Genomic DNA, 27,165 nt, shown 5'->3' with positions numbered 1-27,165 from the left:
CCCACCCTCCCTCCAAAAAGGGTGGGAACCGGTGAGCACCAGGAAGGGGTTCAATCCAGTGAGCAATCTAGGCCTTGTGTGCTGGTTTAAGGAAGAAATGAGGATGACAGATGGTTCTTAACCTCAATTTACCTAAATGTTGATTTTTAAAGACTTGACATATAAACACATACATGGAATAGTAGTGCAAGGCAAAATTAAAGCAAAAACAACCAAAAAACTGAAGAAAGTTAAAATCCTAATTATGAAGAAAGCCAGAGTCACCTGAAATTCACCCTGAGTTGAGGTGACTAAACTATCCTAACTCAGTGTGTGTGGGATGGGAACACGGTTCATGTAACTTGTAAGACAGGGAGCTGCCTTCCTGGCAGGGTGGGAAGGCCTCCATGTGCCAAGCAGGACTGGGCTTGGTTAAGGTTTTCCTTATGCCAGCCAGTGTCTGAACCGTGTCATAAACTTTCCAGTGAAGGTCTCCAGCTTTGTTTTTACTAATGAGGACAGGAGGAAAGAAATACCATTATAAGTGTCTTGAAAACACTTTGTCATTTTTCCAAAACACTTGCTTCAAGTTAGGTATAAACTAAGATCAAATTGCTCAAAAGTGTTTTAGTGCTTTTATGTACAAACAAAAGAAAGAAACCAGCCTGCGATTATGTTAAAACTGCAGGGTTGAGATCAAAAAGAATCATAACATGCAGGTCCTTCTGGAAGAGACACTAGGGACTTGTGTAACAGTCCACGTGACAGAGAGGTCATCCCTAGGCAGGACAGAGGCAGCCATCCTGGAGGCAGTGTTCATTCTGCGTAAGATCAACATCCAGAGACTGGGAGGGAGGTGAGCAAGCCCTGTCTTCCTTGTGGCTTGCTCAGACGACCCAAGGCCATCAATTCATTAAAGAAAAGAAAAGTGGCTGGTGGAGACAAAGTTGATTTCATAATCTATGAATGGGCCCCAACCCCAGATGGGTTTCTCTGTGGTGGCAGAGTGAACACTTAAGGAAAGGACTTGAGAACAAATCCCAGTATGGAGATTATTCAGTGGAGATGCAAGAAATGCAGGATGAGGTGAAACTGAGTCACAGTGCTGGAGCTGGCAAATGTGTGAGGGGCTCAGGAAGGAGGCCATGGAACCCTCCCTCCTTGGAGGCACAGACAAAGGGAAAGGCCAGGGCAGAGCCAGGTGAGAGGGAGGGCCTACCTCCCTAGCCGATGAGAGTCAGGGACTCCAGGACCTTCCCTGTCCCTGTCTCTGTTCACTGTCCACAACCCCACCCCCAGCTCCTCCTTGGCCTTGCTTGGTCTAATCCACTTCTAGTGGAAGTGGAGGTGCTCTGTCTACGGGACTTGTGGCCTCTGCAGATTTACAGTTGGGCCACTATTTTCTACTCACTTCACAGTCACAAGTACAGAAACAAGCTGCTTATGATCTTCTAACTTCAACAACTACTTTTTTTCTCTACCTGTTCTATTAATTTCTGAGAGAGGGTCAAGCTATATTTGTGATTTTTTTCTATTTCTCCCTTCTGTCAATTTTTCTGGCACGTATTCTGAAGTTCTGTTATTAGGTGCACACCATTCAGGATTGTTATGTCCTCCCAAGAAGCTGACATTTTATCATTAATTGTCCCTCTTTATGTCTCAAAGTCTATGTATCTGCTATTGCTCCAATTATGTCACCTTTCTTTTTTTTTGTTATTCCTTTTTCCATATTGGTACTCTCAACCTGTCTGTGTCTTTATACTTCAAATGCATATAGTTGGATCTTATTTTTTTAATCTAGTCTGAAAATCTTTGTCTTTTAATTGAAGTTTTTAGTTTACTTACATTTAATGTAATTATCAATATGATTGGTTCAAGTCTACGATCTTGCTATTTGTTTACTAAATAGTAAACAAATGTCCATCTGTTGTTGTTCCTTTCTTCCCCCTACCTGTGGGAAGAGGGGTATGATCCTAATAATTTTTAGTCTTTAAATTTATTTTCTGTATTTTTAAAGCTGTACTTCTTGTATCATAATTGTTTATTTTCATTTTTAATGAAATATAGATCCATGCATTTCTCTAGATCTCCCATTTCAAACACTGTATTGTTCTATGCACTGCCAGAGTGGGGATCCTGATTTCCAGTTAGAAAAATATGATCATAGTGCCAAGGAAGTTCAACACAAATTGAGCATAAAACTAGGGACTTCCATCTCCAATGTAGAGAGACAACAAGGTGTTATAATGAGAACTGGAGTACACCAAAAGCTCAAGCATAGTTTGCAAAGGCCAAGTCAAGTCAAGAAGAATTTGTTCTTGATTCGGGAGCTATTTGAGATGAGGATCCTCTGAGACTGAGGAGGTCTCTTGGGAAATGGTCTCAGAACCTCATTTGCTGGAACATGAAAGAAACAGGATTGGGCAGAGTGAATCACTGAACTGTGATTGGGTCATAACAAAGGCTTTGGCTTGTCCCACAAGGAGCTTTGGAGCTGGGTTGACCCTTCTATGCTGTTCAGAATTGAGGCAGGAGGCCAGGCCTTGGTACCATCACATAAACCAAGATGCAGGTTGAAATCAGGAAGGAAATGTGGGCCTGGGAAGGAAGTCTCTTTAGCTGAGGGCAATTTCTAGAGATAGACTTAGCAGAGAGCTGTTGGTACCAACACTGCCAGGAGCTAGGGAGTAAGTGTTACTGTCCTGAGAGGACCTGGGTTGTGGGCAGCACATCACAGAATCCATGACAGCAGTTCAAATTGTCTCTTTTTTTTTAACCTAGGATGGCCTATCCTAAAAGAGTAGAATTCTAGAACTAACAACACTACATTAATTATTTACTTGGACTAATGTTCCAACTAGGAAAAGGATTCCAAAGAGGAGGTAACATTTGTGGATTTACTATTACTCCTGCTGAGCCAAGACCATAATTCCAATTTTGTGACACTGTATCTAGTTTCTACCACTACACCATGCTGTTTTTCAGTGATTAGGATCCACCCCCCAAAAAAGGAGATGGAAATACAAATCCAAAAGGTCCAGTGAATGCAGGTCCAAAGGGTGTCAATTAAACTAGACAATCCCTTAGTGCAGTTTTGATTGCACGACATACCCATTACCCCCAAGGCCTGCATATACTGTGTGATGGGGTTTGTGTCTCAGTTCAACTGATATGTATTTAGAACATAATATGTGCTAGGCTTTGTACTTGGCACTTGATCACATGTAATTAAACATATAGTAAATGGTTTCTAACCTTTCCATCACAAAGAACCTCTTTTATTACGTTTCCTTCAATGGACCACTTGTTTTAAAATCTATCACTTTTAAAATAAAAGCTGGCTTTTAAAAATGACAATTTTGTTTTTCCATCGTAATGAATAAAATCCATAGATAGCCTGGTATAAATTCAAGTCAAAAGTAAATATATTTAACATGACATTCGACTTTGCAGCTTTATCCCTGGGAAGAATACAACTTCTAGTAGAGCTTTTAAAATATAGGAAATAACTTGATTTTCCTCTAGATCTATTTCAAAATTGGGAATTCCCAGATTGGGAATCATTGCTATAGGGTGTGGCAGAATCGATATGGTACATAAACACTCAATCACACCATACAGAGGACCTCATGAAATTATTATAAGTTATTACTAAATAGAATTTAGGTAAATAAGCAAGTTGCAGAAATTTGGGAAATAATGAGAAATCACCCACAATTTCATCACTCTTATAGTCTTTATCAATCCAGGTTTTATTTTTTACATACATAGTTTTAATCCTCCTTTTTTAACATCATTGTTTCATATACATTTTCCGATATGATTCATAAACATTGTTTTTGGATTTGTGAAATCTCAAATATTCCCAGAATCATTTAGTCATACTCCCACTGATATCACTCTAATTGTTTCCAAATTTTCACCACTAAATATGACAGGTAATGAATATCTATTCAATAAAATGCAAATAATGGACTATTTTCTTTAGATTTAATCATCAAATTGAAATTATTAGGTAAAGAGATTGAATATGTTCAAGGTATTTTGTTGTACCTTGCCAAGTTTCTTTCCAGGATTGTTCCCACTCAAAAATATGAGTGGTCAACTCATCAGTCTTTGGTCAAATAGCATCTCGATATTCGTTTTATTGATTCATAGCAGTCATTTGTCTCATAAAGTTCTTCTCTTCCTAGTTATTATGGTTTTTCTCAATGGGGTTGATCTTTCAATTTTGGTTATCATTTAATACACAAATGTTGAAATATCTTTTAGTCCAATTGACTGAGTTCTTTTTTGGGTTTTTTTCCTATCATTTCTCACTGGGAATGCCATCTCTCCTGTTAGACTTCCTACACAAAGCCCCTGCTCTGGGCTGACAGTTGGGGTCCCAGGGACGGGGTGGGGTCATAGACATGGCCTCTCATGCTTCATGGGAGTATTGGTGTATGAGTAGGATTCTGACACCAATTCCAATGTGTGGGTTTCCCCATACCGCCAAGTAATTCTCTGACATCGGCTAGATATCCTACACTCAACTCAAATCTGACACTACCCACTGATAGCAGCAGATTCCATAGATTAAGGGCTCAGTCTCAGACTTCAGACACCAATTCCAAGTCCAGGTTTTCACCTGTGCATCTGACTGGCTATAAATCAGAAGTTCCCCTGACCCCCTCTTTGAGTTCCATTAATTTGCTAAAGTGGTTTGCAGGACACAGGAAACCAGTTTACTCATTAGATATTATAAAAGGATATAACTCAGAACAGCCAGATGGAAAAGATGCACAGGGTGAGGTATGGGGAACAGACATGGAGTTTCCATGTCCCCTCCAAGTGTGCCACTCTCCCAGCCTGGAAGTTCTCTGAACCCCCACCCCCATCCAGTCCTTTTGGGTTTATACAGAGACTGCATTACATAGGCATGATTAAATCACTAGCTATTGGTGATTGAACTCAATCTGCAGCCCCTCTCCCCTCCCCAGAGGTCAGGGGGTGGGACTGAAAGTTCAGACCCTCTAATCACTTAGTTGGCTTCACAGTCAACCTGTCCCCATCCTTATGTGCTTTCTGAAAACCATTTCATTAGCATAACAAAAAACACCTTACTGCTCTCTTCACAGGAAATTCCAAGAGTTTTAGGAGCTCCGTGTTATGAACAGGACCTGTCTAATTGTAAATAACAATATCAAAGTGAGCCTAAGTGATGTTTGTAGGAGCAGCATCCTGGACAGTCCAGGTTCCGGATTATAATATTGAACAGTGTTGGCAAGTCCAAAATGTGCAAATGAGAAGCCAAAAAGGTTGGGAAAGGAGCTGTGTGGGGCTCTGCTCAGGTTCAGAGGGGCTGTGGGAAAAGGAGGCTGGGGAATGCCCCAAGCCAAAGGGCAGGCAAAACCTCAGGACCCGCCACATGTGCCTAAGGGCTCTCTCTTCAGCAGTTTGAGGATAGTTGATTTCAGTTTCTTCTAATTTTACCATGGTTTGATCTCTTACAATTTTTAATTTATTTGGAATTTACTGATATGGACATAAGAATAAATAATTTTTCTACACTGTTGACCAGTTACCAATGAGATTTTTAGTAACTATTTCTCTTCCTCATTGATTCTTGATCCTTTCTTAAACCTTATACATTAAGTTCTTGTATGTAACAGGATACATTTCTTTCATTTCTAGTCAGTTCATTTCTAGTCAGATACATTTCTAGTCAGTTCTGTTTATGTACCTTTATCTGAATTATTACTACATTATTTTAAGTATCAGCGCTTTATATTTTACTATTTGGTCTCTCCACTACTTTTACTTTTTAGAATATTCTTCGGTATTTTTGCCTGTATATATTGCCAGATAAACTCTAGATCCATTCTATTAATTTCAAAAATACCTAAACAAGGAAAAGAAACAAAAAAGAACTAAACATTTTTAAAGGCTATAGAAATTGTGTTTGGAATGCAGTACCTTTGCAATACTTAGTTTTCCTTCTTTCTTTTTTTTTTTAATTGGCCATGCCACGTGGCATGTGGGATCTTAGTTCTCCGACCAGGACCAGGGATGGAACCTGTGACCCCTGCAGTGGAAGTGCAGAGTCTTAACCACTGGAGCACCAGGGAAGTTCCCAATACTTAGTTTTCTAACCTAGAAATGAGGCAAGTCTTTATAGTTAAGACTTTGGTTAACATTGTCCTAAACTCTGGTAGGTTGTCTTTATACTTATTTAGAGTATTCTTAGGTTTTTAAATTTTTGTTAGTGTTGGTGTTGTATTGGTGAATGAGAACTTTTCCTTTTCCCCATCATGCTCTATAGAAAACTAGGATTTTTCCCTTGTAGTTAGTCCATTTATTGCTTCCTCTTGTTAGTCATGAGAACCTTCTAGTTTATTCATTTGGATTTTTGGGGTATACAACCATAATGAAACAGGAGGGAGGGGGGCAGAGCACAACCTTTAAAAGAATGACATAGCCATAGCACATGACAAAAACTGGTTAGAACCAACTAGATCCAACATGGCAAAGGATTTGACTTCCAGTAGACCTTGAGCCTCCTTATATGCTTATTGTAATACGTTAGCATGCTAAATGACATGCCCACTAATGCCATGACAGTTCCAAGGCCGACCATAAAAGGCCAAAAAGTGGGCAGTGGCCCAGTTCCTGGAAATCCCTTCCCCTTCCCCAAAATAGTTGGAAAAATCCTCCCACCCATTAGCCTATGAAATTACCCAGCCCATAAAAACTAACCACTTCATATTTCAGGGCCTCTTGCCTTCTGAGATGGCTCTCACTCTGTCTGTGGAGTGTGTTTCTCCCAGGGCCATTTTTACCTTTTGATACAGACCACATTCTGTCTATGGAATGTGTATCTCTCTAAATAAATCCACTTCTTACCTATCCCTTTGTCTCTCACTGAATTCTTTCTGCCATGAGACATAAAGAACCTTAGCTTCAGTAACTCCTGAGGCCAGGTGTGTGATTTTTCAGTTAAAAGACAGTGGGTTCAAGTCCCAATCTGTGTCCTGGCCATGTTCAAGTCCCGGCCCGTGGGTTCAAGTCCCATCTGAGGTGCATAGTTTCAGCTGGCGACCATGAAGGGACAGTGATAAGGTAAGAAAATGTTGAGAGTTAGGTCTTGGTCGTAGAAGGGCTTGCAGGATTCCATGAGCCAGGTGTACTGGGGAGTATGCTCTGCCGATGTCTGCCCATTTTTGATGGGCTGGTCAACCCCACATGCTTCGGGGCTCTGATCAGGAATCTAGGTCCAGACCAGAGGAATAATGGCAATTGGCATGGTTTGCTATAGAAAGATGGTGTGGAATGGCAATGCTTAGGCACATCCAACAGCAGGTCCAGGACAGAATTATTACTGCAGGATTTGATAATCTATACTATTCTCCTTGACTCTGTTTTTTCTCCTACATTCTATGTTCATTCCTGTTTCATTTCTTTCTTTCTTTTCTTAACCCCAGAAGACGTGTGTGGCTGCCAAGATGTACTTTTTATTGACAAGTGCTGACCCTTTATTCCCAACTTGCAGCTACGCCAACTCCCACTCATCATCAACACTGTGGGGGACACCTTCTGTACCATTCCTTTGTGGCAACTTTTTGGGCACTAACACCTAGTTGGGAGACTACTTTGGAAGGGATAGCACCTAAAATCATAAGTGCAAATCTTGACCAAATTGCGTGGTGGATTTTGACATAAGAGGGGAACTTTTGGATAGCATGGAAATTAAAGACCTCACCTCAGCCTTGGGTCTGAAATGGGTCAAGCCACATCAATCCCAACCAATACCCCTCTGGATCATATTCTCCGGAATTGGGGAAAAAAATCAGACAACAGGAATTAAAAAGGAAAAATCATATTACATTATATAATCAGGTTTGGCCACAATATTAGTTAGAAAGCCAAGAAAAGTGGCCACTAAATGGGTCCCTGAGTTATGATACTATATTGCAGTTAGGTTTATATTGTAGAAGAAAATTAAAATGGAGTGAGATTCTGTATGTTCAAATTTTCACGGCCTTGTATTTAGACAATGAAACCCAAAAGAATTTAAGGAATATGTAGCTCAGAGGGATAACTCTAGGAAGAACACAGAGGACATTTTAACTGACCCACCCTATGGGGCCATGCAGTACACTGGGTGGGGAACATTGCCATTCCTGAGGTAGACCCACAATGGAATTACCAGGTAAATTCTATTGACAAGAGATAGACAAGACCATATGATTACCTGTTTAATAGAGGGCATGAAGAAACTTACAGTAAAACCTGTTAATTATGAAAAGGTAAAAGAGATCCAACAGGGACAGGACAAAAATCCTGCAGTCTTCCAAGGGAGACTAATGGAAGCTTTTAGGAAGTATATGAACATGGATCCCTCCTCCCCCGAGGGACAGGTCCTTTTGGCTCTGAGTTTCATAGCCCAGTCTGTCCCAGACAGCAGGCACAAAATTCAGAAGGCAACTGCTGGTTCTCAGACTCCAATGAATGAGTTGCTTCAATTGGCTTATTAAGTTTTCAATAATAGGGATATGGCCTAGAAGGCTGAATGCACCCAGCAAAATATGCAAAAGGCCCAAATGCTGGCAGTGGCTTTGTCTGCTCAGAGACCACCAAAGGGGAAGCCAGCTTTTCGGGGCCAATCTGGCCCTGGCAGACCACTAGGCCCACGGGCACCCAGACAGGACCAATGTACCCTGTGTGGACAAACAGGGCAGTAGAATGAGGATTGCAATCATTACACCCTTTGCAAATAGCCAGGACATTGGAAGAGGGAATGCCCCAGATGCCAGAGAGTGATGGGGGGCCCCTCGGCCATTGATCGTTTTACAATCAGAAGACTGAAGGGCCCCAAGGCCAAAGGTGGCTCTGCCTAGAGATACCATCTATATAACTAATGTCGAGCCTTGGGTGGTCACTGATATGGTGGGCCACTTTATAAAATTTCCTTTATAGTTGCTGGTGCAACCTTTTCAGTCTTAACCCAAAGGATTGGAAACCTTATCAATCATAATGAGTATGTAATGGGGATGTCAGAGAAGAGGCAGTGGCACACTTTCCTGGAACCCCTTTTATGCAACATCAATGGCCAGCTGTTTCTACATTCCTTTCTCTTTGTGCCTGATTGTCTCATCTCTTTAATGGGAAGAGATTTATTAACTATGTTAGGGGTCACTCTGTTTCTTGAGGGGCAAGGGAAACACCTTCACCACCATATGATTCTAACAGAAAGCAGAAAAGTAACAGATTGAATCTGGAGCTAAAATAGAAGACTTAGTAGACCCTGGAGTATGGAATATTGAGGTTCCGGGCTTGGCCAAAGATTTCCAGCTGGTGACTATTAAATAAAAAAGGGTTACAGAGTGTCTAAATATAAGGCACAGATTTCTTAAACCAGGGAAGATCCTCAAAAGTGTCTGTTAATACATTACCAAAATGGGAGGTCACTAATAGAACTAGACTAACCATAGCTGATATTTGGAGCCTGATAAAAATTTTCCGGGGAAGCCCTTTTCCCTAAGCTAAATGAGGGAAAGTAAAACATTACAACATAGGTGAATGAATGTGTCAGTCATTTGATATCATTGAGGTGGCCACCCAATTGTTCGAGGGAAAAAAAAGAAAAGAAGAAAAAAATCATTTTTCTGGGCTTAAGGGAACAAAAGTCATCCTAGGAGGAAATTGCCTGTGCCTTCTCAGAGATACAAATGTTCTACCTGGTCTTCTCCAGGAACACTTATCTCCACCATCTTTTAAAATACAAATTTTGAAAAAGGGGTAATTTAGAGCTTGACTTGTCAAGGATAGATAGAAATCCTAAGTGTCTTTTCTGTAAACATTAGTAAAAAGAATTTAGCCATCTAGACAGGTGACCTTGATTTGTTTCATCTGCCAGAAGCCCAATTTGAATTCAATCTCTTTTGTAAATGATGGGTTTTACATTTTTGTACCTGACTCATGGCTGAAATTTTGAGACAGGAGCTATGAGGTTTTTGTTTGTACTTATGTATATATGTGTTATAGATGTATGGTACTGCCAAAATTCATAAAACAGCTCTATTTAATTCGCTTTAAAAATTAAGTGCTTATATAAATACTCATAAATGTGAAGAAAACCAGCGAAATAAATTTCAGGTTCACATGATCTGGGAAATATTCAGTACTGAACGGATATCTGGTATTAAAGCTAGCTTAAGCTTGTTGGTTTGATTAATATAGACATGTCTTTAGAGTCATCAGTGTTAAGTATAATACTTCTGTTGTACCTAGGTTTACTGAAGGTCAAGTTTATGTTATTCCTATTGCAAACTTGTCAGTAAGAAAATTAACTCGATGTGAAAAAAACTTTTAAGGAAAGTAAGATGTATGTTTTCAATGAAAGAAGGTGTGAGGAATAAAAAAAAATACTGAAAAAAGAATTGTGCACGATCAGGATTTTCTAAGATTGGATTAAATTTAGTTGGGCAAATGGATTTTGTTGAGAGTAGGCTGAGGCAAGACTGGATTTGATTTCTCCCTCCAAAGTTTTCTTGAAATGCTGCTTTTGATAACAGATTATGTAAATTTCTTTGCCTTTAAGTGACCTGTTTTTGCTTTTGAGACCTCTTTTAACTTTGGTTAAAGAATAAGTATTGTCTCACAGTGACCTATGATTTTATTTGACCAAGTATTTTAAAACTTTTTGACAAACTCCCCAAAGATCAAATTTTAATTAAAGTTCTTTTGATTTACAGCTAACTTTGGGATGCTTTAGAGGGCCCCTGAGGCATCTCAAAGAAAAATACTTAACTAAGATTATTCGGTATGTTAAGTTAAATGTAATCATTCGTAATTCTGGTTATTGTAACCAAGTTTCTTTATCAATTACACTGTAATCAGAGGTTTAACCATGCCTTTTAAGTGTTTTGTCATTTATAGATGGCTAGTTTTGTACTCTGATGCTGTTACAAAAAGTGCTTCATCATCAAGAAGATTCATAGGAAGGCTAAGGAAACAGTCACAACAGTTCCACATCAAGATGATGGCTGTGCGAGGATTCCAGCCCATACCAACTTAAAACAAGGAACTGTCCTGTCCCTGGGGTCCCTAGATCAGGCATCTAGAGATTTTTACTCCCTGACAGGCAGGGTCGATCCCCCTACTCAGCCTTGAAGCAGTTACAGAGATGGACCGTTGCCCCTCTACTTCCCAAAAGAATATGGGAGTAAAATCTCTGACCGGGGAATGAAAGAGGAGGAAAAGGGGCAGGGCACAACATTTAAAAGAATGGCATAGCCATCGAGGACATTAACTGGTTAGAACCAACTAGGTCCAAGATGGCAGAAGATTTGACTTCCACTAGACCTTGAGCCTCATTATATGCTCATCATAATACATCAACTAAATGACACACCCACCAGTGCCATGAGTTTCCAGGCTGACCATAAAAGGTCAAAAAGTGGACGGTGGCCCAATTCCTGGAAATCCCTGCCCCTTCCCCAAAATAGTTGGAATAATCCTCCCACTCATTAGCCTATGAAATTACCCAGCCCATAAAAACTAACCACCCCATATTTCGGGGTCTCTCACCTTCTGAGATGGCCCACACTCCATCTGAGCGTGTTTCTCTCTAAATAAATCCACTTCTTACCTATCACTTTGTCTCTCACTGAATTCTTTCTGTCATGAGACATAAAAAACCTGAGCTTCACTAAGTCCTGAGACCAGATGTGTGATTTCAATTAAACGACAGTGGGTTCAAATCCTAACCTGGGTTCTGGCTGGGTTTGAGTCCGGCCCAGGGGTTCAAGTCCCACCTGAGGTGCACGGTTTCAATATGTGTAAGTAATGATAATTTGGTCTCTAATTCCAATATTCATTCTTTTTAAAAGTTCATGTCTTATTGCATTACCCAGAAGTTCCAAAAAATATTAAATAATACTGGGTTATAACAAGCAACTTTCCTTTATCTCTGATTCTAACAGGAATGCCTTTAGTGTTTCAGCATAAACATTAGTTCTCGGGGTCACCACACATTTCCTGAGTGCATTCTAAGAGCTAGGTTCTATGCTAGTGCCAAGGGTGTTAAGGTGAAGAGGACACAAGATCTGACCTCCAAGAACTTAAAATTGGTTTTGTATAATGTCAAATACTTAGTCCATCCATTTTGTCACCAAGAGCAGAGGCAGCCTTATTTTGGATTTGTAATTAGGATTGAGTGACATGACATGTACTTCCCAGGGTTCTTTTGAGATAATCATGGAGTTCATCTCTGTAGTATGTTCATTTGAGATCAAACTTAGCTGCTTGTGATAATATTATTGTAGGCTTCTATAAATATTCTTCATCCTTTGGGCAGCTAACTGCCAATGCCCTTTATGATGCTTTTTTCTCTGAAATGGCCTTGGTAGGCATATTCACAAAGCCACTTCCTGGATCATTCCATTTCCCAAGAGGAAGTATCTATGGAAGAAAGATGTCTTTGGAAAGAAGGTAGATTGTGAGTGCAGGAAAATCTGGAAGCTGGGGCATTTTGAATTCTCAGATACTCAGGTAAATAGGTGTCTAGTTCTTCTTGTACTTTGTACTAACAACCATTACCTTAATTCAGGAAATGGTAGAGTTGTGTATCTTCCCAGGGAAATTCTTTTCATATGTGTTGCTCCAAGAAAAGATGAGGTAATCTCAGGCATGGGGGGAGGGGGTGGGCTAGGACAGCACCACTTTCAGTCCTGGGCATTGCTGGCTGCTGAAGGCCCTCCACTCCTTCTTCTCTCTTGCCCCACTAACAGGACCCAGATATTCCTGAGTATCCACTCATGCAGCCCAGGTACTTGGAGGGAAGCTGACCTCTCTCTCAGCTCCAGCCTGGAGCCCGTCAGGACATTCTCTCAATTTGCCAGTAACTGGTTTAAGGCTGTCCTGCAACTGCATGAGGTCAAGGAAACCAAGACTCTGCTCAGGATGTGGAGAGTGGCACCCTCTCTCTCCTCTGGAGCATGATGTGAGCACATGTCCTGGGATGGTACCAGTCATGTCATTACCAAGAACAGAGCCAGCCTTGGGATCAAGCTGATCCCAGAAAGCTGAGTGCAGGGAGAAAGGGGAAAGCCCAGGTCTGAGTTGCATGTTCAATTGCCCTGGAGCCCACCTTCTCTCTGGCCTTGCAGACATGAGGCCTGCCTTCCCTTTCCATCTGACCAGATGAGGTGCATCTTCTGTCACATGCAATGAGCCACACATGCTGGGTAACCAGCCATTATTGCTGGCATGCTGTGCCCAGAAACTGCTTAGTCCTGAGATCCTCCGACCTCTGCACATCGCTGCTCCGAGGACAGGCAGCCACAGGAGTCCTAAGCAGGAGCACACCCTGCTCACTTCACATCCCCAGGCTGAGCAAGCAGGCAACTCACGATGGCTGGCAAAGTCAAAGAGAGGGTTCTGAAGAGTAAATGCTATACAACTGCCTTGGATTCTTATAATATTTTCCTTCTCTTTTTCTCTGTTTAGAGACAGAAGTAATGACTCATAAGACAAAAACCTAAAGAGCCCAGCCTCTTGGTGCATGGAGCTGGTGTAGCCCATGTCACAGTGTCCCAATGTGCAGCTTGCATGTCACCCAGCTGTTTCCTCCACAGGGTCTAAAAGGACTTGCCATGAGGAAGTGCCCTGGAGTACTCAGAATATGTTCTGTCAGTGTAACCGAGCAGGACCCTAAGGGGTCTTCCCAGGACAGACCCCTCCCCCATATTCTCTGCTGTAGTTCCTCTCTGAAGTACCTAGTGATAGTATCTGATGCATATTTCCTGAGTTTTCCAGATGTGGTACCACCACCAGAAGGAAGAAATTAATGCTTGATGATCGTGAGCCCTAAGGACCGATCACCATCAGAGAATTGTGCACAGCTGATCACAGACCCTGGAACGTCTCTCTCTCACCTGGCCTTTAAAAATGCTTTGTTGAAACCCTTTGGGGAGTTTGGGGTAGTTTTGAACACGGGCTACCCGTTCTCCTTGCTTAGCCCTGCAATGAACTTTTCTCTGATCCAAACTCTGATGTTTTGGTTTGTTTGGCCTCACTGTGCGTCAAGCACATGAACTTGCATTCGGTAACATTAGGTCACGTATTAATAATACCACACAACAGTGGCAACCCGACACGCTCTCTTTGCAAAGTGAAGGTTGTTTATTGCTTGTTATGATTTTAACAGGCGAGACCCTACATAGGAACTATAATACCTACAGGTGGTCTTTACCAAATGCCTGCATAGAGTAGAATGTTGGAATGAATTTCGTGTGTGTGTGTGTATGTGTGTTTTCCCAGAGTTCTCACTTTCCCTTTCCTGGTGAAGCAGAGCCCACCCTCCCAGTGGTGGGATTGAGAGACAGACAGTGGGGATCTCTGCTGGGGCCGTGTGCGTGCCCGTCACCTCCCCTCACATCATCCACACCCGCCCAGGGTTCACTGTGCTCACACGCGTTTCCACTAGGGGAAAGCAAACATCACACATGTTGAAGAAAACCAATCAGACTGCATTTTCTTATAAAATGAGATGAAAAAATAAATCTAAACCCACCTCTCAAGTGTCTCTCTTCCTTAAACTTTTATATACGATAAAGCTCTTATTTTTCTTTTCAATATACTCTAGTTAGAAATTTTAAAAAATAAACTTTTTTTTTGGTACCTTTCATTTCCTGTGTTAGCCTTGGAAATATATAAAATACATCTCACTAGAACTCTTCTGTGCAAATAATAAACATAAATAATATTAACATCTATGTTATAAAAAAAGCATTTCGAGGTTTTCACCGCTGCCACCACCAGCTGTAGTCCCTGGAAGGAGGTCCTAGAAGTAGTCCGTGGTCTGCCCACTCAAGCCTTGCAGGTCCTGGTCTGGCTGCGGGGGGCTGGGTAGGAACTCGCTGTCCCGCTTGTCCATCTGTAAACCACTTTGGGAGAACTGTAGGACGCTTCCCAGCCCGCTGACCAGAGAGAGGGAGGAAATCCAGTTGAGTGAGCTGAGGCTGGGCAGGCTGAAGATGGACGACAGGGCAGCTGCCCTGCTGGCACTTGTGGGTTTCATCTTGGGGTCCCCTGGACAGCCTTCCGGGATCACCTCCCCTGGTGAGGAGGACCCCGTGGTCTGGCTGCCCAGGCCTTCCAGCAGGGTGTCCTCCCTCAGAGACACGCCCATGTCCACCACGGTGGGCACCCCGCTGGCCTCTGGGGAGCAGGCCGGCTGTTGTGAGTGCCAAAACACCTGCGAGCTACAGTCCTGGGAGAAGGACCCCAAGGCACTGATGCTCCTCTGTTCTGACGGTTCCGTCCTCGGTTCTCCTGGGAGGTGTCCCTGAGCAAAGGTCTCTTTGGGAGCCCTGAGTTTCCTGGGGGACCTTCTGACCAACTGGCGTCCCAGCTGCAGTTGGGTGGGGAAAAGGCTCCCCTGCAGGGCTTTGAAAAACAATCTGGAAAGAACATATAGAACACAGTCAGCTATTGCTGCAGTGGGGCCTTTGAGCTTCTGAGACTCAAACAGTACAGGAACACAACAAAGGAGAATACTGTCAGAGCCCACGTGGGACCCAAAGGCCACTGTCCCTGATACCCACCTGGGCAGCAGCGCGGCGACAGGTGCTATGAGACAAATGAAGTAAAACACAGGGTCGCCCATTAACGTCTGCATGGTCCAATAGGGGTTGGACGGAGGGTAGCACATTGCACAGGAAGCATTATAAATCAAAGCCACAGTGAAAAATAAAAGGATACTGAAGCCACAAGCCATCCAGTTGAGCCAGGTCTGAGGGGGAAAAAGAAAGACAGGGCTTTTATCTCAACAAAAATGCAGTGGTCCTCTGCAAGTGGAGGATGTAAGAGGGCGTAGTGGGAACAGGGTGGTCGGTGGGGCGTGGAGCCTTGAGAACTGGTGGACCGGCCTGAACACAAGTGGGGAGATGGAAGTCAGGTGCCAAGGGAAGGAGGGGGAAGGAGAGCTGGGGTGGAGGGGCTTGGGCAGGCAGGTGCCCAGCGCTGCCCGGGACAAGTGCTGCTCCCACACCCTGGGCTTGCGTGGGCATGGCCGGCCTGTGCATCTGCTTTTGTTCTCATCACAGTGAGGCCAGCTTTGCAGTCCCCCCCTGCCCCCAACTCAAAACTCTGCTCAATCTCACAGAATGTGCACGGAAGTGAGCAGATCGCAGACCAGCCCCCTTCTGGATCAGGCCCACAGCTCTCACCCAGGTCTTGGTTTCTATACCCAGGTGCAGGAGGAAGGTGAACAGCGCGATGGTGGTGATGGGGGTCCCCCAGGTGAACATGTCTGTGTCTGAGTCGTGGTAGGCCTGAAAGACAGCGAGGTCCTGTGTCTGTGTGTCGCCAGATAAAGGTGGTGGGAAAAGCTGGGCCAGGTGCCAACTTACCAAATAGGGAATGAAAAAACACACGAGGCTCTGGAAGGCAGCATCAGCCATGTTCAACCAGAACGTACGAGGCCGATATTCCTGAGACACAAAAACAAGCACGGAGATTACAGGAAAGGCCTCATCTCTTCAAATGGTTTTCCGTCACCTATGGGGGCCATGAAGGCACAAGTCAAGCACCCCAGGGACACCTGCTAATTCAGGACCTTGGAGAGGGAGATCCTGGAGTGTGAAGGGCTGGTGAAAAAACACTACAGAAAGGCCTGCAGGGGCACATGAGGCTGAGTAAGTCACTGCGAGCATTTGTGCCCAAAAGGCCTGCTACAGCATTCTCAGTCAACAGCAGAAAGATGAAAACGCTTTCTAAATCCCATAAGGAATTTCCCTAGATAGGGACTAGTGCATGAAACTCCGGCATCTGCCCCAACCTGAGCCGTCTACTTTGTCAGGGCTTTGCTTCCCTCCGTTGGTGGACCCGCTAGAATATTTCTTAAAAGTGGGTTATTTTAAAATTAGATCATGGGTGTTTCCTAATGTTAAAATCAAAAAGCTGCCTACCATGGGCAAAAAATGACTTTGAAATGGACTAATCAAGTCTTCCTTATCTGGATGCTCCAATCTGTATTTGGCCCTGCAGAATTCTGAGCTGCTGGTGCCAGCGGTGACAAGCAGAGGCTCTCCTCATCTACCTGACCCTCAGCAGCCCCTACCTACCCCAGGCTGCCTGTGGGGAAGTCAACTCTTCAGTAAATCAGTTCCGAATGAGAGACCATTGTGGGAGATGCGAGGATCCGTTCCCTGGGCACTCGTATAATAATTCCAACCAGCCCAAGAGCACCACTCACAGGGCTTTCTTTAATGGCCAGCTAGGAACAGCTGGTAATTAGCATGTCAATCTATGTGATGCATTGATGTAAACATGTATTTTACATCATCTGTTTGTGTTCACTTGTTCTTCCCAGGGTTTCCCTATGGGTTTATTTTCCCATTAATCCCCATTCAAAGGAAATCACATTTCTTTGGGGGTGTTTTAGAAAAATCTCTGCTCTGCCTGCAGTCATCCCACGTGACCTTGACTTAGATTCCAAACGGGATTTCCTTGGGGTCCTGGAGACTCCTGGTGTAAAGACAGTTTTCACCTCAGTATACTTTTTAAAAAAATCTTCCTTTTTTTTTTTTTTTTCCCCAAAAAGCTTTAGGTAAATTGATATACAAAACCCACACACTTTTAATGTACACATTTCTATGGGTTTGGGCACATACATACACCCCTGATACCATCACCACAACCAATCAACTCTCTACTTAAATAAATGCATTGCAGTCAAGAGACAGAATTCATTGTTTTCCGCCCACTGGTCAGATTCTAGAATTTTAATTGTTTGTTCCACAGTGTCCATTTTTTTTCTTGGAAGATTTTATTTTTTAAATTTTATTGGAGTACAGTTGATGTATGATGTTGTGTTAGTTTCAGGTGTACAGCAAAGTGATTTATTTATACGTATATATATTCTTTTTCAGATTCTTTACCCATATAGGTTATTACAGAATATTGAGTAGAGTTCCCTGTGCTATACAGTAGGTCCTTGTTGGTTCTCTATTTTATGTATGGTAGTGTGTGTATGTTAATCCCAAGCTCCTAATTTATCCCTCCCCGCCAATGTTTCCCCTTTGGTAACTATAAGTTTGTCTTCGAAATCTGAGAGTCTGTTTCTGTTTTGTAAATAAGTGCATTTATATCATTTTTTAAAATTGGATTCCACGTGAGTGATATCATATGATATTTGTTCTTCTCTGTCTGCCCAGGGTGTCCATTTAAAGGCAGGTGTGGGGACCTGAACTTTCCAGGAGCTGGATGTGGAGCGTGGAGGGCCAGGAGATGGGGTGGGGGGAAGGGGGGCTTCACCTCCATGTTCTGGCCAGTCTTGTAGAGCTGCGGCTTGGTCAGCAGCACGTCAGCCGGCACGTCCTTGTCCAGCACCCCAGTCACAAGCTGGGGAAGCGATGAGAAGAGCAGATTAAAGAAGATCAGATACCACTGGTCAATCATGGCAGACGCAGAGAAGCCACAGTAAAACTGGAACCAAAACAGGAGGCCCACGAACATCTGTGATCAAGGGAAGAGTGGGAAAAAGCAATTCTCAGCTGCCCTGCAGAATCTCGCCCAAGGGAGCTGAGGGCTTTGCAGCGTCTGACTGTAAAGACTAAATTTATAGGCAGAAATTGTCTCCAAAGACAGCGCTCACTTTGGTGCCCTCTGTCTCTCCCTCCCCCTCCTCCTCCCTCCTCTATCCCTCGAGCATCAAAGACCAGCATTGGGAGCTGGGAATTCCCACCAACAACCCTTGGAGGGATGGAGTCTTGGGCCCAAATGCCACAGATCGTAAGAGAAAACAAAACAAAGGTCTGGCAGGGTCTAGGGTGGCTCCCATCTCAAGAGGGCTGGCTGGATACATCACCCATCATGAGGCTTCTTTCCTTGTGCCCCTCTCTGTGACACTAAACCAAACCTACCTGGGCTAAACCCTGGATCCTGCCTCCCTCTTTTAATGAGGAACAGTGTGCAATTATTGACTCGTATGGAGGGGAGGACACACACAAGCATGGCGGTAAAGTTGATGGTGACACCAACATCGCTGCCTTTACTGAGCCCTGGCATCTGCCGGGCACTGTTGGTGGGTGAGCTACAGGCATTATTGCTGGTCCCTACAGCTACACTGAACAGGAAAATGAGGTCCAGAGAGGTGGAAGAGCCTCCTCCCATGCGCAGTAGGAGGAGCTGGGTGGACCTCTTCCCACTATTACTTGATCACTGAACATCCGTGGCCTGATGTTATATGGGGCGCATGGCAGGTTAGCAATTGCAAAGCATTCCTACACTTATTAGCTGTGCAACCTGGCACAGACCATTTAGCCCCTCTCTGCCTCAGTGACCTTGTCCATGAAATAGGCACACCCATGGTACTTGGCTGAGGGGTTGTGGTGAAGATTAATGACTAATGCACCTTCAAGTACTCACAAGAGCTTCCTGCACACTGAGATGCTCATCAGTGGTTTGTGGTCGTTACTGTCAGCAGGACGGCTATTTCCTTTGTTTGAGGCTCAAGCAGGGCCAGTGTGCTCACCCCATTTAGAGGAAAGTAAACTGAGGTCCAAGATGTCAAACGACTGGACTATGGTCATTGTATGAGTAACAAACCCAACTTGTTCAACCACTCGTGACCTGGAGGAGCCATGGGGGAAGAACATTCTCTGCTGTGCACCGCATACAACGGCCTCGGTGTGGGTTCTGGAGCTGCCACTGCGCACATTTCTGACCTTGACACCGTCACTTAACCTCTCTGAGCTCGGGTTTCTTGACCTGAAAATGGCTTGTTCCAAAGATCAGAAAAATGATAGTCTACACTGATATCACCTCTAATGACACAGATCCTCCAGGACTTGTTTCAATCTATGACTTAATGCAACTTTTCCCCTCCACCCTGAAAACTGACAAACTTGGCTTTTTCATCGACTTTCTTCCCTTTTTCACACCCACGCCTGCTTTTCTTTCTCCCACCTCCTCAGGCACAGCCTAATGAGTCATCAGTGAGCAAGTGGAGTCAGACAAAGAGGAGGAAAAGTACTTAGATACCTGAGACTTTTTTTTTTTACTGCAGTACCCAAAAGCCTTCTCCCCAAACCACTGTTGCTATGGAAACTTTTCTTCTTTGCTCTTTACTGGAAGGAAGGCCAACTTATTCCTAAAACTAATGAATTTCTCACTTTGGGAGGCAGAGTGATTATCCTCGAATTTCTCAAGTAGATTAAGTACTTGTTAACAGAGGCTTTGCATCTTATACAGAATAAAAACAGGCACCCCTTCTCCTTCCTTGTCCCCTCCGTGAGGACAGATTCACGGTGGCAGGCAGGAGCCAGTGACCATTGCAGGCGGCCACTCTGGGCCTCATCTGCAACTGAAATATTGAATGCCATCCCCTCAATCTGAGAAATTTTCATTAGGAATTACAGAGAGCAGAGTTCAATTCCCGGGTTCCATTTTATTTTGTTTTCAGATAAAGAAAACAAAATCCACAGAAGGCAAATAACTCGCTCCAGATTGCACAGCTAATGAATGAAAGAAACAGGGCTAGGATTCCACCCTTCCCAGCCCCACTCACCTTTACTCAAAGCACCCTCCTACCCCTTTGGGAGCTGGGACCCTCCAGGTTTGCAACTGTGTGCTTGGTGGGGAGTGGGGGTGCTAGGGAAGCAATGCCAGGCAGTCAGAAAAAAGGGGAGTGATCTGACAAGGACAGGGACAGCATGGCACATCTTTGTGTGGACTGAGTCCCAGGCAGAACCCAATCTCAATTTATTTCCAGGACCTAACTTATAAAATTAGACATGCCATGATTGGTCCTGAATATCTGTATTAATTCGCTAGAAGACATTTCAAAAAAATGGGTGAGAGTGAGGAGGTGGGAGATGGGAAAAGAAAGGTGGGTCTAAGCCTCTGGAACAAACTATAAGAACATGTATAAGAGCTGTCCTGATGGTAGTTCAGAGTGAACATGGAGATTTAAAATGGAATTAGAAATAAACAAATAAACCTTTTAATTTATTTGATTTTGTTTCAGAAGACTACAGGATGATCCTGACTTTGGAGCTGCAGATTTCAGCAGGGTAGGTTTATGGGACTACTCTGCAGAGTCAGTTACCCCAAGAGTCAGTTACCCCAAGAGTTTACTTTGTCTCCTTGTTTGTACATTCAACCACAAGCTATCAGAGGCAAGACGGACAAGTAGCAATCCAGCAACTTCTCAGCAGAACGTCTATACCTCACTTACAAGTAGGGTAGGGTCCTGAAATGGCCATGTGGTCCATCCTGGAGGACTATGGCTGCCATACAGCTGTCTGCCAAGGACATAGTAGTGAAAGAACTAAGAATTAAATGTTAGGGTCAACAGGGAAAGGACCAGGGCCCTGGATCAGAGTCCCTGGAGAGACAGAACTGTCCTGAGCCAGCCAGGTCCGGGAATGCCCTAACTGAAGGGTCAACTACAGACTGAGCTGGCCGGAGAGGGCGCCTGCTGGCATCCCCTTCCCACTGGCCCAGGGTGGGCGCATTTTTTTTCCGATTGTTTCTACTTTATTAAATCTGGACCCCAAAGCTTCAATGCCATAATTGCTATATCAAAGCCCATCTGTATCTGAATAAACAATTTTCTATGAAATCAGTTTAGGTCACAATCAAATTTTTATCATTCCACATACTTCATTGACTGGTTCTGAACAATCTTTTCTTTTTTAAAATAATTAATTAATTAATTTTTGGGCTGCATTGGGTCTTTGTTGCTGCGTGCGGGCTTTCTCTAGTTGCAGCAAGCAGGGGCTACTCTTCGTTGCAGAGCATGGGATTTCTCATTGCGGTGGCTTCTCTTGTTGCAGAGCATGGGCTCCAGGCGCGTGGGCTTCAGTAGTTGTGGCTCGTGGGCTCCAGTAGTTGTGGCACGGGGGCTCAGTAGTTGTGGCTCGCGGGCTCTAGAGCACAGGCTCAGTAGTTGTGGCGCACGGGCTTAGTTGCTCCACAGCATGTGGGATCTTCCCGGACCAGGGCTCGAACCCGTGTCCTTTGCATTGGCAGGTGGATTCTTAACCACTGCACCACCAGGGAAGTCCCTGGACAGTCCATCTTAATCCTGGATTTACAAGTGAAATTATTTTATTTGCATATCTATTGAGATGGTGCAGTGGACTAGGTGTTGTAGTAGAGTGTAGTAAGTTGTAGTAGAGTGTCAATGTCTAGTGCGCAAGTACCCTGAATAGAAAACTATGGTAAAATGTGACGATGCCTATGGTTGACAAATACAGAAGCAACAATGCAGCCATAGGAGTATGTATACTCATGTCGGCCAGGGCAACGAGGAAAGGCTTCTCGAAGACTGCTCAGTATCAGGATTACAGCCTGGCTGAGTCCTCTCATGCTAACCCAGGACTGCCAAATCACACTCCTGCTCATCTTCTGATCCCCTGCCTGCTCTGGAGAGAGCACCAATCAGAGCACTCCTGTCTGTGGGCACCTCGGCAGACCACTCCTTAGAGACCAAGGGACAGAGTGGTCAAGGGCTTGGAAGCTGGAGTCAGATGGATGGGGGCTGAATGCAGCCTCAGCCACTCACTGGCTGATGACCTCATGCAAACCCCTGGACCTCGTGGTCACTCTACTTCTTATTATAAAGCTCCAAGTGGATGTTCTCCTTGGATCTACCTGTTTCCATCCTCAGAGGTGCAGGTGAGTTAAGACTTCTGAGCCTGCAGGGTACAACACCAGGCCCGGCCTGGGGAAAATCCACAAAGGTCAAGGAGGGTGGGACCAATGGGAGGCTGTGGGGTAGCCCTCCGGCCACGTTCAGGTGATGGTCCTGTGAATCTCAGGCCTTTCACATCAAAAATCCTCGACACCGGCACCAAATACGTACTGTGTTTTTGTAGAAGAAGTACAGCACCATGTTGGCAAGTCGGGAATAGCACCAATGTCCATGAACGATTAAGAGCCTCTCAAGGTATCGGAATTTGGGCACCGCGAAGTCGCTGGCCATCACTGCCTTGAAAGGGAGAGAGTTCCCGTTACTGGTGCCACTTCACTGCGCCTAAGGTCTGTCTCATCTCCCCCCAAATACAAGGCACAACATGGACGGAGAAATCCAGTCTGAGCTGGCTGTACCACCATCTCCCTGATGAACGCCTGCATTTAAGAAAAATCCAATCTCAACAACACTCTAGTTTAGGGATATCGCCCTAGAGGACTCATTTAAGATTTCAAATATATGTAATTGATGGATTTTTAAAGTTTTTGCTTTTTCTTTTCCATACATTTCTGCTTATCTTTGAGGGTTATTCCACACAAAAATGTTAAGTCTGCTTTTCAAATTTTATGGACTTCCTTAAATAACACCTGGAAAAGAGTAGGTGATGATGTTGTCCCATCTGTGCAACAAAATAACATCGTTATGCATGACAGAAAAGAATGAAGCCTTAGAATGTCTGCTTTCTGAACCCAAACACAAGGATCTGAAAGCAAATAGTGTCTTTACCCCTCTTCCTGTCAACATGTAGGAGTCAAGGGTTTTGTGCATCTTTTCTTCCTTCCTTCATTTATTCCATGATTCATCCTCTCAAAAATCATGTATTAAGACCCTCCAGTTGCCAGGCATAGACTTGGAGATAGACACCATCACACAGGGTCCCTGTCCTCAATGGAGTCAGTCTAAAAACTCAAAGGGTTGTTGTTAAACAGAGTTAAGGAGAGGCCTAGGGGGTCTTTGAGAAGCAGCCCCGACCCTTGAGAACTGCAGATAGACCCCTCCTTCCAGGCCCTACCTGCTTCTCCAGCCTTTGGCCACAACTTTCCACCTCCACACCCCAAACACACTGCTTGTTCCTCCGTCAAGGGAGCCTCCCCAACGCTCCCAGCTGGGTTAGAGCCTCCCGTCACATCCTCAACAGGGAAACTAGTGTTTCTCTTTCACAGCACTCACTACAATTATGACTACTGGTGTAAGTTTAAAATACTTCTCTGTCTTCCCTCTCTGGTCTTTCTGAACATCCCGTGAGAGCCAGGACGGTAGATGTTGTGATCACCCTGCAGCCCTAGTTCCCAGTCAGTGCTTGGCCCATGGGGTACTCAACAAACATGGTTGACCAGAAGACTCTACAAAGACTGAGCATCTCAGAGCTACAGAATCTCCTTGGTCCCCTCTGTCTCCCTGCCCTGGACACCCTTCCCACCTTGGCTGAGCTGGGGAGCTGCAATCACCCTCACTCTTCCTCAGGGATTCAGCTTGGACTCCTCGGGTCCCTGCAGCCACAGCGCCCCACACAGTGCATCTCCCAGAGAGCTCCGCACAATGTCCCTTTGCTTATCAGACTGACTAACATGCAAACAGGGCCACATTCCCCTGGGTAACCTGAGCCCTTAGAGCAGTAAGAAAAGGTGTCCAGTCTTACTGCCATCTTACATAATGTGCCCTCAAAAAAGAAGTATAGCTTTAAACAATACAGAAGCATCCAGTTACAACCCACGCAGAAGTCACGTCCACTCAAAGCCAAGTCTCAATAGGAGCCCTACAGCTTGGCTGATCCCCACACCTCTTTCATGGCTCGTAGACCCCTCCAGCTCCTGCCCTGAGGCCATGCAGTGGGGGCAGCTCACGCCCCTCCTCACCCACATGCTCAACCTTAGAGACTCTGAGACAAAGTGGATTCACTGGGTGCATTTCTCTGCATACATGGTTTACAAGCACTGCCCTGGGTAGCTTTTCACTCTAGGAAATGAATGCAAAGGAGGCAATGCTGAAAAAATCAGAAGGAATTAACTATTTTGTTCATTCATTCAACAGATGTTTTTTGAGCTTCCCCCATGTACATGGCACCATGAAGAGGCAAGGATGAGTCCAAGCTGGGCTCTATTTTCAATTTCATGGAGGAAGAAAAATGTACAATAAGGTAACACAAGTCAGAGGAGGGGCAGGAGGAGAGTAAGAAGGTGCTGAGGATGGGCCCGAGATGGAGCGACCGTGCTTCTGGCTCAGGACTTTCCATCTTACTGCGATTTCAGTGTCAAGTGAGAAAATCAACAAGCCTGCACAAGCATGGCACATGAGTGCTCAATAGCTAATTACTGACTGAATGCATCAATGAGATCGACCAATGACCAAACAGTGACCAACATCCTGATTTTTAAAAGAAGACAACTGGATAGATTGTTCCTGAAAGTCTCCACCAAGTTAAAAAATACTGTGACTCAAAGTTAATCAAATGTCGGCAACTGTTATAATGTTACATCCAAAAGAAGTACATCTTTTTTCTTCTGGATTTTTTTTTTTTTTTTGATGTGGACCATTTTTTTTTAAGTCTTTATTGAATTTGTTACAATATTGCTTCTGTTTTATGTTTTTGGTTTTTTTGGCCACAAGCCATGTGTGATCTTAGCTCCCCGACCAGGGATCAAACCCACACCCCCTGCATTGGAAGGTGAAATCTTAACCACTGGACCGTCAGGGAAGTCCCAAGAAGTACATTTTTAATGAACTCATTTGTTCATTGTCTGGATCACATGTCAGGAACCAACACAGTGGCAAATGAAAAATGCAGAAATAAATTTTCACATGAGCAAGGATGGCTGCACTCCATCTTTATAGTGACACCAGGATACAACAGTCCTACAGCAAAGTCCATTCTTCAAATGGTATCACTAATGTTCAGGAGCAGTAAAAAATGCCTTCGAGGGACAAACCATTGACAGCCAGAGGAAGGCGATGACTCACCGTGCCTCGCTCCATCCCACCTTTTCACAGAAATACACTTATAGACACATTCACTGCACATGGCTTCATAAACATGAAGAGCCACCTGCCACCTGGTATCCTACCACTGGCTTAGCAGGAGAGCACCAGTTGTACTGAAGTCCAACCCTTTAGCTCTGCGGCACAGAGCCCACAAGAAGGCCAGCACAGCTCACAGTGTGAGGACCCCTTGGTCACCCAGGACAGCCCCTTTGGTCTTTACCTGCATGCCCTCCTGGCCTGAGAGTCCCACGCCCACATCTGCCACCTGGATCATGCTGACGTCATTGGCTCCATCTCCTAGAAACAGCACGGGCAGGAAGAATCATTTGAGTTGAGATGCACAGAATCAAATCAGCTTGATGGATCATCATGGGGTCCCCGTGAGCTGGGTCCTGTGAAGGGTCCTGGGGAGGAGTGAGGAAGAGGCAGTGCAGAGTCTGCCTTGGGGGAGCCAAGTTATGCAGCCAGAAAGAGCCTAGTGGGAGGCTTGCACTCACCAGCCACAGCAGGAGGTATTTCCAAAAGCGGTGGCCAGCGTGTCCCTTTCCAGTTAGTACACGTTCCAAGCTACTGGCTCATACACCAGTAGAGCCCTTCACGTGGCATCCAGCACAGGGAGAGATATGACCACCACCTTCATTGCTGTTTCCTGAGCCACTCCAGACTTTGTCACACGTCAGTCAAGGCTACTCCAATTCATACTCAGGTGAGTGGTTTTCTAAACTGAACGAAGGAGGTTAAACTCTGCCCGAACAAACTGTGGAGCTCTTTTTGCACACCAATGTCCAGCTAACTTGTTAGCTACCGTGCCCACTCTTGGGCTCTTTGAGCATGTGATAAAGGAAACCGTCTACTTATTCAGTCACAGAAAATGTGTAGGAATACAGGGTATAGGTCAGAGCTCTGGACACCTTTAGGGAAAGGCAAGCAGAGACTTAAAGTCATTGTCATTCAGTGATAGTGACCGTTCTTGGAACAGGGCAGCAGAAGGGCCCACATCACCGAGTACCTCCCAAATTTCAAATATGCAAAAAGTGTAGATACATAAAGTTGGAGGATCTCAGACCATGGCTATAGGACATCTCTCCCTTGTGATTCCTCTGTTCTTTATTGCACTGGGCCCAACAAGGGTGATGAGTCAATATTTGTCAAATTGAAATTCTGTAAAGCAATAACCTCTGCAACTTTTTCCAGAACGTCCCATTGAAAATGAGATATGTAGACAATGATGTTCTCTGGATTATTAACCACTGGATGCCCAGGACTAGGTCATATCCATGCTTTAATTCATAGAAAGAAATGAACTAAGGTTGATTGGTCCTTACTTTCCCTTTACCTTTTGAGATTCTATTTTGTTTTTTCTTTTCTTTCTAACCAGCCAAGCTTTACCTCCGTTTTCCTAAATGAATGACACACATCAGTGATTCAGTGGCTGAGCAGGCACTGACCAGAGAGTGAAA

At 44.3% G+C, this 27,165-nt stretch overlaps 1 protein-coding gene across 1 annotated transcript in view; it reads right to left on the bottom strand.

The window, feature by feature from the left end:
* Window positions 1-14,548: 14,548 nt before the first annotated feature.
* The window catches only part of ATP10A (ATPase phospholipid transporting 10A (putative)), a 171,964-nt gene continuing 159,347 nt past the window's right edge, over window positions 14,549-27,165 (bottom strand). Inside the window, exons 15-21 of the mRNA XM_059912628.1 lie at window positions 25,926-26,002; window positions 22,838-22,963; window positions 18,283-18,483; window positions 16,377-16,457; window positions 16,194-16,298; window positions 15,570-15,757; window positions 14,549-15,425 (exon numbers count right to left, since the gene is read on the bottom strand). Coding sequence (XP_059768611.1) covers window positions 14,807-15,425; window positions 15,570-15,757; window positions 16,194-16,298; window positions 16,377-16,457; window positions 18,283-18,483; window positions 22,838-22,963; window positions 25,926-26,002 — 1,397 coding nt within the window. The 3' untranslated portion in view covers window positions 14,549-14,806. The remainder of the gene's footprint in view (window positions 15,426-15,569; window positions 15,758-16,193; window positions 16,299-16,376; window positions 16,458-18,282; window positions 18,484-22,837; window positions 22,964-25,925; window positions 26,003-27,165) is intronic.

The sequence above is a fragment of the Balaenoptera ricei genome, chromosome 2 (assembly GCF_028023285.1).
Source record: "Balaenoptera ricei isolate mBalRic1 chromosome 2, mBalRic1.hap2, whole genome shotgun sequence".
Lineage (NCBI taxonomy): Eukaryota > Metazoa > Chordata > Mammalia > Artiodactyla > Balaenopteridae > Balaenoptera > Balaenoptera ricei.
This window is presented reverse-complemented; position numbering and strand designations above follow the sequence as displayed.